The sequence below is a fragment of the Gavialis gangeticus genome, unplaced genomic scaffold (assembly GCF_001723915.1).
Source record: "Gavialis gangeticus isolate Ggan-Ray unplaced genomic scaffold, GavGan_comp1, whole genome shotgun sequence".
Classification (NCBI taxonomy): domain Eukaryota; kingdom Metazoa; phylum Chordata; order Crocodylia; family Gavialidae; genus Gavialis; species Gavialis gangeticus.
The window spans coordinates 4,785,694-4,798,382 of NW_017728964.1; the positions used below are offsets into that span (position 1 = coordinate 4,785,694).

Here is a 12,689-nt window from a genome sequence, read left to right on the forward strand (position 1 = left end):
TGGGGAGCTGGTGGAGTACCTGGAGTCTGGGCGCCGGCCCAGGTACACTAATGAGTCTATCATCCCACTCATGACGGGCACTGCTGGGGAAGAGAATGGGCATTTGCTAGCTAAGTCTAAGCTAACCGCTGCAGGGGCTGTGAAGGACCAAGAGGGTGGTGGGTCAGGAAGGGCTAGTGGGAGTTTACAGAGCAACACAGCGGGGCCAGCTGAGAACCACAGCAAACCCCCCCTGCCCCCGGAGAAGATCAGCACCTTGAAGAGAGCGAGCAAACCAAAGGAGGACACAGGCCAGCCACACAGGACACCCAAGAAACTAGAGTTGCCTCTCAATGTGGCACCACCAAGGAAAGTTGAGGAGCCAAAGAGCAACGGAAGCAAAGCAAACTCAGATGGAGCCACGTGTGTCAACAACAGCGTGTCCCACCCTTACGGCTCCCTGAAGGGGAGGAACATGGACAACGACCAAAGAAACCCTGCCAAGGCTGGGGAGCATGGCAGGGGGAGAGAACCTGAGTCTGAAAGGCAGCAGGAAGGGAAGTTCACAATCTTCAGGGCTGGTTTCCTAAAGAAGGACACCAAGAGGCCCAGCGAGGTGGAGCGGTGCTGCACTTCGGAGACAGCCATGGGTTCCTCCAGGACATCGCTCACCAATGGCACCCTCAGTGTCATCAGCGAAAGCAGGGCCAACGGCACACTGGGCTGCCGCAGCCAGGAGGGCCTATCCAATGGCAGGATCAGCCGCTCCGAGCTGGATATCAAGCGCTCTCAGAGCTCGGTCAGCATCCACAGCAAGGCCGACTGGCCCCTGCGGAGATCGTCCTCCCTCTGCAAGAATGGTAGCACTGCTCACCAGCACAGCCGCAGTGCACCAGTGGAAAAGGTGGCCTGTGGCACCTTACAGAGGGTCAGATACCACACAGCCTCCTTGGGCAGGAAGAAACCAGTGCCTGAGTCCAGCTTCTAGACCATAGGTGAGGAAAGGTGGAGAACTCACACCGCTGCTGCTATGAGCCAGGGGGCTACTGTGATTGGAGGAAGGGAACAGAACAAACTTGGTGAGAGTCTACACAGGAGAAGGTGACTTTGCTAACTACTGAGGCCAGACTCAAAACCACATCAATCAGATCTCTGGGCTTCCAGTCCTTTTGGGAGCTGCGTTCTTCTCTTCTCCGTCCTGTAGAGCTGTGAAGGGACCTGAATCCCCTCACACCACCCGATGCCTGGTCTCACTCGAGTGCCACTGCGATGTCTGGACATGTCAAGTGGTGCTCCTGTACAATCCATGCCTTAATAGGGTGGAGCACAAAGTAGAGACAGGAGGATTAGTGGGAGGGGGAAAACCAGGGGAGGGAGAGCCAGTTTTGAGCAAGAGGGAGAGTATTTATTCTATACGGAGACAGAGTTTTATTGAAGCAGATTCAAAGACACTTTTGGTTTTCTAAAGGCAACTATTTTGGTACTGAGGGGTGGGTGGGGACAGCACAGGGGGGGCCATTTCAACACGAAGGTCTATGCAATAATCAATTCTTCTACTGATTTTTTGTACACGGGTGTCCTGTTGTCCACAGATGTTAGAGTTTTGCAGATCTTTCTATTAAATACATGTCAAATGAGCACAAGGCATGGTGTTTGACTGAGTTGATCCTGGGACACCAGCAGGTGGGAGGAGATTGGGGAGGGTGATGCCACATCTGTGTAATGGTTGGCTGCAGCACTTAAGAGGCACAGTTTTTTCCACTAGATCCCTGGTAAAACCGCAGGGGTCAATTCTCCAGCATTGCGCAGCCTGGTGAGTCACTGACGCCAGCGCTCTGTGTCAGTCCCCAATCCAAAATGAGCAAGGGAGGGTTCTGCTCTGCCCTGCAGGCATTTCCACCCTCCTGGCACACATCTAAACAACAGTGTGAGCTGTACCGGGGAATTGGATCATCGGGACTTCCCCAGCCTATGCCCAAGCACCGCTGGCACAGATCTCTCCTTTGCTGCACCTGTTCAAGGGAAGGCTCAATAAAACCTAGCTATCCTGAGAGAGTAAGGCCTGCATGGCAGTTTTGCTCAAGTGCGAACTGTGATTCATAGATTCATAAATTGTCATGGGCTGGAAGGGATCTTGCAGATCATTAAGTCCAGCCCCCCACCCCCAACTTCTAGGCAGGAAGACAACTAGGGTTAGGTGACCCCAGCAAGGTGACTGTCCAGTCTCCTCTTGAAAACCTCCAGGGTAGGTGACTGCACTACCCCTGGAGGGAGTTTATTCCACAGTCTGGTCAACCTGACTGTGAAGTTTATCCTGGTATTAAGCCGAAATGGCCTTCTAGGAGTTTGTATCCATTGGTCCTGGTCTTCCCAGGGGTGCCCTAGTGAACAGTTGTTCACCAAGCTCCTGATGCACTCGTCTTATACAGCGGTAAGCTGCTATCAAGTCCCCTCTCAACCTTCTCTTCTTTAGGCTAAAGAGGCCCAGGTCCCTCAGCCTTTCCTCGTATGGCTTGCCTTGCAAGTCCCTGATCATATGGGTGGCTCTTTTCTGGACCCTCTCAAGTTTTTCCTCATCCTTACTGAAGTGCGGCACCCAGAACTGGGCACAGTACTCCAACTGCAGTCTCACCAGGGCTGAGTATAGCAGGAGTATCACTTCCTTAGTTTTACACGAGATGCATTGGTTGATGCATGCCAGCGTGTTGTTTGCTCTGCTGACCACCGCCTTACACTGACGTTTCATATTCATGCGATGGTGGATCATTACCCCTAGGTTCCTTTCAGCCATGGTGCAAGTCAAGCTGTCACCACTGAGCCTACATGTATGTTGAGGGTTGTTTGGCCCCAGATGAAGCACCTTACACTTCATCTGGTGCCTGTCTCAGAGGGCACTGTGCTTTGTTGCAGAGCAGAGGACATGGAAGGTACCCAGACACAACCAGGCTCCCAAGACAGGCAAGTGCACTGCTGTAAGCAGACTGCAGATTTCAGGAGTCTCCATTATTAGTTACCTGTTCATGACAGGTACTGCTGGTGAGGAGGACAGATCTTCTCTAACTAAGCCTAAGCCAATCCCTGCAATGGCTATGAAGGACCAAAAGGCAGGATAGTTTGAAAGAGTTCATGGGAGTTTACAAGGCAGCAGAGTGGGGCCTGTTGAGAGCAGATGTATGGTGCTGTGGGAACAACCTGACCACCATGACTGCATGTGTGTATGTGTGTGACTGTGCCTTTGAGATCAGGCAGTGATGGGAGAGCCAGGCTGCAAAGTGCTTCTACTTTGCAATTGAGAGACAGCTGGTGCAAGCCACACCAAAGGCCCTATGGGACATGCAACAAGCAGCTTCCCTATCATCGAGGCTGTTTCAAATGCTGCTCATTCCCCAGTTTGCAGGCAGCGTGTGCCTGTGCTGTCAAACTTGTTTTTCAGAGGGAGCCTTCAGCCCCTGCCTGCTCTGTTTGAGGGTCAGGTTCTGGCTGTGCAAGCGTGGTGGACCTGTCAAGGTGAAATGCAGCGCAGAATGTGAGGGCCTTGACCATGGGGCCCATGGGTCCTACAGGGTAAAAGGCACCTCAGGGTTACAGCACACAAAGTGCGGTACAGTTGGCAGCCTTGCAGTGGGGAAGGGACCAGGCAAGGAAATGTGTATTTGACTGTTGAAACAATCGAAGTTGCAAGCCCTCAGTGCTCACTGGGAGCAAGCCCACTGCCTCTGCCTTGGGGGATGACACACTGGCCCTGAAGGGCTAAATGCTGAGTGCCTGGGCCTGGGGGGAACAGATGCAGTTGGACAGGCCAGGATGATCCAGAGAATGTTTTTGGTGCTTATGACAAAGTATTGTGCAGGTGGGGAAACTGAGGTAGCTGCTTGCTACAGAGAACAAAGATTAGACCGAGGGAGTTCCTTGTCTCCTGATCCACTGCCTCTCCCCACCCTGCCGCTAACCCTGACGGCACAAGGAAGCAAGAGGGGAGCCACCTCACAGAAGGACCTGCATCGGAAACTTCTGCTCGTCATTATTAAGGATGAGCAAAATGTGGCTCCGACCAGGCCAGGTCACAGGCCTTACCCATAGATGTACAGGAAATAGTCACATTTTCAGAGAGCTCTGCTGCCTGGAGCTGGAGGATAGCGCTACTGCTGACGGGGCCTGGCCTAGAGGATGTTGGCCACGTCAGTGAAGACTTTTTGGGTAGGGGGTGGGGCTTCAGGTAGGAAGGGGCTAATATTTGGATTTGGGCCAAAGAGGACAACTGTGCAGTGTCTCCTAAAGCCAGACAGACTGGCCTGATCCCCTCTGTGAGCATGTCCTCTAGCCAGATCCCCTTAGCAGAACACCTTTTGCTCCCAGCTCTCACCAGCTTCCTCCTAGGCATTATGATCTGTCCTGCCCTAGAAGAGGGCAACTGTCAAGAGTTCATAGACTGTGGCTCAGTCTATGATTTAGCTGTGGCCGGATCCTTAGCTGCTTTGAAAATTAGGACCAAGGCCTTAAACTGACATCAGAAGCTGATGGGAGCCAGTGCAGGGACATGAGCACAGGGCAGGAGAGTTGATCTCTTGCTTGTAACCATTTGTAAGGCATGAGACTCTTCAAACTTGCTGGAAACTCCAATAGCTGGGCAAAGCCATTTCTCTAAAGCCAGACCTTTTCTCCTCGAAAGCCAGAAACAAAGTCCTCACTGGGCTTAGATCCTGGAGTGGTGTTAGCATCCAGTCTCCTAGTCATTCACTGCCTGGCTCTTCATTACTCAAACAAGGCTTTGAAAATGTGTGTCTTTAAAAGAAGAAACCAGGGATGCTTCTAGCTCTCAGTTACTGCTCCCATGAGTCATCTCAAAGGGAAGCAGAGGAGGCAGGCATAGTTTCATTACCATTGCTCGACTACTTTTACCCCCACGCCAGCAGGGATGGGCATTTTGAAGCCAGCCTGCAATCCCACCCCTAGAACTGGAGTCTTTCAGAGTTTAATGTTTCTGTATCAGTCTCATGGAGCCCAGAGTGTCCCAGGAAGCGCAGTGTGTGCAGGGAAATCTTGCTCCACCAGAGATTTGTTCTTCCCAGGCTGCCCTGTATTTGCCCCAGGTCCTTGAAGGGGCAGGTGGTGATGTGCTCCTTTGTTCATTCCAGAGCCCAACTCCATCCTCAATTAGCTCTCTAATCATAAGGCACCCTGGCACTAACTGACCGCTGACTGCGGAAAGCGAGCACTCTGGAGGCCAGTGCATCCTTCTGCTTTGAACAGGTTTTGGATGAGGCCCAATGCCAGGGTCCCTGTGACCTGAATGCACCTGCAAGCAACAAGCTATGTCCCAGTGACAGAGCCCTAACAGAGGCATCTGCTGGCAGAGCTGTGCTCACACCCTCCTGTGCTGGAGAGGGCGGTCCCCGAGCAGAGCTCCCCACAAGCCTTGTGTTAGATGCAGTCACTAGGCAACAGTAGCAGGCTGCAGCCATGGCATCCAGGACAAAGCGCGCCCTGAGCTTCCAGTACGAGCTGGAGGACTTTGCTTTCGAGACCAGAGTCTCTGTGTATGGGCTGGAGCAGGACAAGCAGAGGGAAATCAGAAAGGTGTGTGTGCATGGCCAGGGGTGGGAATAATTCAGTGCTCAGGGCTTGGGTCTGACCCAGGAGTTTCCTCTGCCTCAAGTCAGCCCACACTTTCCTCAGCAACGCTGCATTTCACTCCCACACCTTTGCTTGGCCCTGTAACGAGGGGAGATTTATGTTTTTTGTTTTAAAGCCACAGAGAGACAGAGAAAGAGAGTGAAGGTGAAATGCAGATCACCCTGGGGTTTGGGATAGTGTGACCTCTCGGCACATGTATGTGCACATGCATGTGTGTGTACATGTACAATAGCCAGGGGAGACCTGAAGGGATATGTAACTCCTCCTTGACCAATAGCTCATGCAAGCATATCCCATGATGCTTTGGCAGGGTAATGCCAGGCTCTATAGAGGCACCTGCTCCCTGCAGTCTTACTCCTGGCCCCTCCAGGCAGAGGTGAATACAGGTAACCAGCCCAATGCAAGTCAATGGGCTTCTCTCTAGAGGCTCTGAAATATTTGCTTTGCTTGGGGAGAGGACAAAAAGTGATAGAGTGAACAGAATCATGCAGGATGGTAAGAGACGTACCGGGAAGTAACATTCATGGCACTTCCTTCCCCCATTGTGTTAAACTAGGCCCACTTTTGGTTTCTATGTACAGTGAAAAATATTGCACTTTTGATTCCAGCCTAAGCACTGGGGGAGAAAGAGAGAGGGCACACGTGCATATGTGGTGCAAGCGTGTGTGCACATGCACGTGGGGATCCTTCCCTCCGTTGTTGCCCTACCACCCGTTCCTCTGTGTCACCTTTGCTCTGGCTTGGTCTGGAAGTGGCTGGGTACAGGGTGGGGGGAGTCAGCGGTTGCACTACATTACCTGCCTTGTCTACCTGTGTAGAAGCCCATTTAAAGAAGAGACGTTCTGGGCAGCTCAAAAGGCAGAGGACTCCCTGAATATGCACCCCCAAGATGCTGTGAGCAAAGGAGGCAGAGCCAGCACTCAAATCACAGGGGCTCTGTCCTGGTGAAAACAAGGGCGCTCACAGAGTTTGAAGGCTGAGCTGCTTGCTGCTTCACTGAGCAGGAGCAAGCCATGCAGAGTTTTCCTCTCTCTACCCCCTCCCAGTGTAGCAGGTGCTCTGTTCAGTGTAATGAAACACCTCAAAGATATAAAGCCCTGGCTGACAGACTCAAGGTTCGCAAGGGCCTAGTGGCTCATCTTTACTGAGCACAATCAGGTCTGAATGACCCCCAAAAGCTTCAGACCCTCTCACAGCATGGGGTGTGTGCAGCCCTGCTTCACATGCTGCACGGCAAAAGAGCACAATTGCAAATGTGGAACAAGTTATTCACCAGCAATTCTTGTTTCTGTTGAGAGTGGCAAATTGGAAATGTGGGCCTTGCTGCTCTGCGGCAGTGGATGGGAAGGAGCTCTTCCATCTGTTCAGGTGGGGCTGTTGATGCTTCAGGGTTTAGAACAGGGCTGGCCAACTTCCAAGCAGCTGAGGGCCGCATGTCCCATCATTCACAGCAGTCAGAGCCACAGGTCCCCCCAGACCACACATGGGCCCCCTTCCCCACTGTGCCATGGGCACACCTGTACTGTGTATGTGTGCGGGCACCCCAGACAGCCTTGGTTCCCTTGCTGCGGGCTCCACTGCACCGTGCTATGCAGGTGCCCAAGGCAGAACCACGCTGCCCCTCCCAGCCCCCTGGGGAAGGGACAGGATGTGGAAGCTGGAGGAGGGAGAGGGAGCCCAGGGGCCCCAGCTGCTGCTGTAGCTGAAGCCATGGGGAGAGCAGCAGCTGGGTGAGAGCTCTGGGGGTAGAGGAGCTGCAAATCAACCCTACACATCTGGGGGCCACATGCCACCCATGGGCTGCCAGATGGACAGTCCTGGTTTAGACATTTCAGGATTAGCTTATATTTGTAGACAACATGCATTAGATTTGTGGTCATTGTTGCTAATGGAAATGGTCATGATTCAGACTGAAAATTGCAGTGACACACTGTGAGAATATATAAACATGTTGCTGGGACTGAGTACTGCGGGGGAGGGAATGAAAGAGAAGCCAACAATGCAAAGCCAAGCCAAGTACTTTTAAGATTTTTGTAAAAAGAATAAATTCACTGCTAACCGATACATCAGAATCTTTTACCGTGAAATTTCTTACAACCGAAGAATCATGAATCACTGTTCCTGTCTCTGAAAATACACTTAATGAAGCAGGGTGCTTCTCTTCTGATTGGGCCGCATGAAGAGAACAGAACAAAAATGCTGTGAGAAAAAATTTATGGACATGGATGTGCCTTTGAGAGAGAAAAACCTGATGCAGTTGCAGTTACTCACAGAACATGGAGGAAGCTGCAGAAGAGGAAACTCCTGAGCTGTGATGCTCTGACAGAGCCTGCAAAATGGCCAGTAATCGTTGACAGTTTGCCTTGGTTTCGTGAATACCAGGTGAGTGTAAATTATGTAGATTTGCCTTTGGAGAGTAATAGAAGAAGATGCATAAATTGCGGTTGGCATCTCTATTCCACTTGAGGTGCCAGGAGGCAAACAAAAATGCAAGAATCATGGGGCCAGAGGGAAAGCAAGTAAGGTGCCACCTGCTCTGTAAGGCAGTGGTGAGTGCAGTCCCCAGGAGGGAGCAAAGGCTTCAGTTCTGACCCCTGCTTCAAGGCTTGGCTTCAGAGGCCCACAGTCAGCAGCAGCCATGAAGCCAGACTGGAGACATACAGAAGGGGATTCAAACTGCCACCTCCCAGACCAGTGCAGTAACCTCCAGACTGGAGGTGTTTCAGGAGAGATCTCCTTCACCCCTCCTTTTGGAGCTCTTTTTTATTGCATGGAGTGTGTATAAAGTCTTGGGTAGAAGCAAAGCTTTCCCCCTGTCCCCTGCTTTAGTCCCTATCCTACTGCTTGGAGCGCTCACCCGACATACAGGGCGTGCAGGTTGCCAGCACGAGGAGTTTCAGACTCCCTCTTCCAGTTCCCAGCGGCACAAGCCAACCACCGGGCTTTAGGGCAGTGCTTCTCAACCTGCTTAGACTGAAGGCATCCATCCAGAACTGGATTTCCCAGCACCCCATTTCAAAAATTAACTTCACTCATTTTTCAACTACTGTATAAAAAAATTGTGTTGCCAAGGACTCAGGAAGAACACAACAGGTCAGGATGGTGTGACACCATAGGCTCCTATTTGAAACCTTTGGGATTATCTTTGTGACTCATACAAGTGCTTGCGCACCTTGAAGTGCTAATATTGTGCAGCAGCCTGCCCCACAGCACCCTTAAAAGGATCTCACGGCATCTCTGGTTGAGAATCACTGCTCTAAGGTGTTTCAGAGCAATGATTTCCCTTTGAAATTGTTGCTTTTTGCCAAGACTATGCAGATACAGTGATGCGAGGCAGGGCGTGGGTATCCACAGCCAGAACCACCAGTCTGTCCTCAGGCTCCAGGCAGAGACCGCAGACAGGCAGGCAGGTAATTCCCACAAACGGTGCCTCTAGTCACTGTCCCTGGCTTCAGCAGCACAGGAGAGAAGTGGTTGGCAAGGGCATGGTCTCTCCCAGGCGCACCGTTCCCCCAGGCTCCCTTCTCCCCGGGAGCTGCCTTTGACGGCTCGGTTGCAACCTCCGCAGTACAGCCCTGTTCCTTCTAAGTCAGGAGCCAGGCCTCTGAAATGCACAATTTGGGGAAAATGATGCTAAATAGCATGCCAGCTCCAGTACCTGCAACTCACCAATGCTGCCAGACTTCTTCCATTCCTCGGTGATGAAATAACCTGCCTTCTACCTCCTCTGAAAGTTGAACCAGACTCTGAAGAGGAAGCAATGCAACAACATGGCTTCCCAAAGGCATTTGCTGCGGCCCTATCTGCAGAGCTCGCTTCCGAAGCCAGAGGTATGCTGCGACTGCTGCCCTGAGCAGCACCCTACCTGGAGCCAGGCTCCGATAACATCCCCAGCTAATCACAAAGCAGCAAGCACATAGGCCTCTGCTGCGTCTGTAATCACTCAAAGTCTTCAGGAAAGGAAGGAGCTATAGATGCCATGTGTTGCCTGAGCAACACTCCTCCCCTTTGGCTAAGCTGCCAACAGAAAATGCCAGCAAACAATGAAACCAAATGGATAAACCCAAGAACTGGGCTCTGCTGCTAAGACACGGGAAAACTTCTTTGTGAACTGTTTTTTTCCTGCCCAGAGTCTTGTCGTCCTTAAAGCCAGCATAATTCAGACACCAGACTTGTGTCTTCTGGTACCGGTATCTGGTTTCTGGAAGCCAAAACAGGATTTGAGATTTTAATTTAAGGCACTGAGTGCCATTACTGTGTAGGAGGAGTGAGAGAGCAAGCAGGGAATGGCTGGCTGTGAGCAGGCTGGGAAGCCGAGGAAGAAGGCAAAGGATTTAACAGTGAAGGAAGACAGGACCAATTTCCTTCAGCTCATCCTCAGCCGGAGAGCAGTCCAGGCCAGTGAGGAAACGGTTAGTACTGTCATCTGGGCAAGCGGCTTCCTGCTCTTTGCTCTCCAGTTCTGTATCTGTCTAGAAGTGAGAAAAAGGGAGATACTGGAAGTCCACGGTGTGGATAAGGGGTTGGATACAAGCTGGGGTGGGGGATGGCTCCGGACTGGTGTGAGCTGAAGATGAGGAAATGCCATGAGGAGGCTGGAGACATGATGTGAACATGTAGTACCTTGGTGAAGGCACGTGCCCAAGGCTGTGATCATCTTCTGCCTTGGAAGGACTTCAGCCTAATCTCTGGGCTGGTAAAAGTACAGTTTGCACTGTTCCTCTTAAACTTGTATCTGGGTGAAGGCAATTCTTTTCTAGGACTCAACTTCTGGACTGGGCTTGCTGTCTTTAGGGGCTTTACAGCTTCTTCCATCTAGCTGGATCTAGAAACTCCTGACGTTTCAGGCCCCAAATCCTGGAGTGGCTTTTGATCTAAGTTCCTAGGCACCTTATAACTTTTATGTAGACCCGAGAGTGAAGCTCTTCCTCACAGGCTAGATCTACATTTACTTAGCTGAGCAACGGGAAGTTCTGGCAGCAGCCAGCAGAAGTGAGTCTGCACAGCCCCACTCAGCAGCTACACCACCAGGGCATGAAGAGCCCCTGGGGAGGCTCCAAGTGCTGAATGGATTGTGGTAGTTGACTGATGGTGTGGGAGTGTCCTCGCTGAAGTGCTGCTGGCAAGATTTTTGTAGCGTAGTCAGTATTTGATGCATGCAAGTCAATGGGCTACTCATAGTGGAAGATGCCGTACCATGGATAGCCTTAATATCTGGCCATAGGCAAATAACAGCTTCCTTGTAGCTACAGATCCTCTTGTCCAGTTTGGGCCACCTTTATTTCCCCTCTGATCATTCAAGAAGTCAGTTATGCTTCATTTACAGAGGCCTTCAGTCAGAGAAATCAAGCACTAACCAAATGTTGGGGTCATCTGTTTGTCTCAGACAGTGGTCACCATTCAGATTACTCTCAGCCCTCTCAAGAGACACATTTTTCACTGAATGCAAAACCATGCAGGTCCTTCCTGTTACAAAGAGGAGCCCACCCAAAGAGACTGCTGTCACAGTACAGGTAATTGGACTACTTGCCAGATACATTTTGGAAGGGGCATGTCTATGCCACATCCCCAACAGAGCCTGTCTCAAGCATGCCCTGCCATACGACAGCGCAAAACAACACATGTGGAAGCAGACAGTGACAGCTCTGAGCAAAAAAGACACAAGTCTCACAAGAGGAGGGTTGTTCTTCGAGTGAAGGGACTAGGCTGAAGGCAAGGGTTCTGGGTTTGGGTTCTGGCTTTGCCTTCCTACAGACTCCTTGGCCTGGGCCTTGTTGGGAAGGGTGGCACATACAGTGAATAAATAAATAAATGCATGTGCAGTGCCCAGCAAAATGGGGCACTGATCTCTGTTGGGGTCTCTGAGCCCTATTCTATTAAAACTGCATCATCCTCTCTCATCTCAAAGCATTGCTGTTTAGAGCCAGCAAGTCCAAGAGATAATCATCCCATATTTACACTTTAAATAACCTTTTTGTGTATAAAAATCTTTCCACCCTCACCTCCAAGTTGTTTTCCCTGAAGGATGCACTAAAATTAGCACCACTGATGTTCTGAGACAGCAGCTTGCAGCCGTGACCTTATTCTGGCAATGAAAGCTCTCCAGGACCTTTCCACTCCTGCCCTGACTCACTCCACGGGAGAAGGCACTTGACAGAAATGTCAGCAGAAGCCTGTGGATGTTATTTGGTTGCAAATTCTCTGCTCTTTGGGGACAAAGGAAAATCTCAGTGTTTGACCGATGCTGCTAAGAGCCTTGTGCCTGTCAGGTACCTGCCTATGATGAATCCTATTGAGGGTTTCTAGAGCAAATCAAAATAAAACTTCCTGGCTGTACCTACCTCTGCCACTGGAAGGGAAGAGGTTGGAAATTATTTTAGTGCAATAGTCTCTGTTCGCTGAAGGTGGCATTCAGCCTTAGGCAGTGCTGCTATGTCCTTTGCACAGGGATAAATGTCACTGGATGATTTCAGCGCTGGGAAAAGTGCTTGGTCTCGCCATTCCCTGTGCAATGGAAGAGAGGCAGTTTCCCCTTTCACACTGCCAGTCGCCTCCTGCAAGCCTCCACCAAACTGCCCGGGGGCACTGCCTCTGGGTTGAGGGGATTGTATGCTCCAGGCCTGCTGAGTCCCTGGCCTCCTTGGTGAGGTGCCAGCGAGGGATGGCTACAGGTCATATAGCACTCTGGACCCATATAAAGCTAGAGGAGGAGCGCTGAAATATTTCTTAGGTGTTTCCATGGGGACTTGCTGTTGGGAAGGTGCAGCATTTTGGATGATAAGGGGAGGGTGTCCTGTGAAACTATGGGCCAGATTCTGCTCTACCTGTTGGGCATCTAATGGATTTAGGTGCCAACATGTGATTCCAGTCAACCCTATTAATGCATCTACTTTTGTAATACGTCTTACCCTCAAGCAGCATGGAGCAGGGAGGTGCATCCCATCTTTTACATCAGTTTTTTTTTTTGGAGGGAGTCGGGGGGGGGGGGAATTTCAGAGGGGTGGAATAAAATAGCACTTAAAGCACCTAAGTGCTCATAGGCCTCTAACAGGTGGACTAGAAGCTGGCATCTTGGT

At 51.1% G+C, this 12,689-nt stretch overlaps 2 protein-coding genes across 6 annotated transcripts in view; both read left to right on the top strand.

Moving 5' to 3' along the window:
• Nucleotides 1–1,622, top strand: part of USP43 (ubiquitin specific peptidase 43) — a 261,454-nt gene extending 259,832 nt beyond the window's left edge. The window contains exon 16 of one of the 2 annotated variants that reach the window (XM_019502165.1): nt 159–1,622. In XM_019502165.1, coding sequence (XP_019357710.1) covers nt 159–967 — 809 coding nt within the window. In that variant the 3' untranslated portion in view covers nt 968–1,622. Of the gene's footprint in view, nt 1–10 lie in introns of both variants that reach the window. The other variant, XM_019502171.1, reaches the window with a different exon arrangement.
• Nucleotides 1,623–5,413: 3,791 nt separating this feature from the next.
• Nucleotides 5,414–12,689, top strand: part of LOC109287213 (uncharacterized protein C7orf62 homolog) — a 30,334-nt gene continuing 23,058 nt past the window's right edge. The window contains exon 1 of one of the 4 annotated variants that reach the window (XM_019502187.1): nt 5,414–5,556. In XM_019502187.1, the coding sequence (XP_019357732.1) occupies nt 5,440–5,556 (117 nt within the window). In that variant the 5' untranslated portion in view covers nt 5,414–5,439. Of the gene's footprint in view, nt 5,557–9,090; nt 10,026–12,689 lie in introns of those variants that run through there. The other 3 variants (XM_019502181.1, XM_019502191.1, XM_019502185.1) reach the window with 3 other exon arrangements.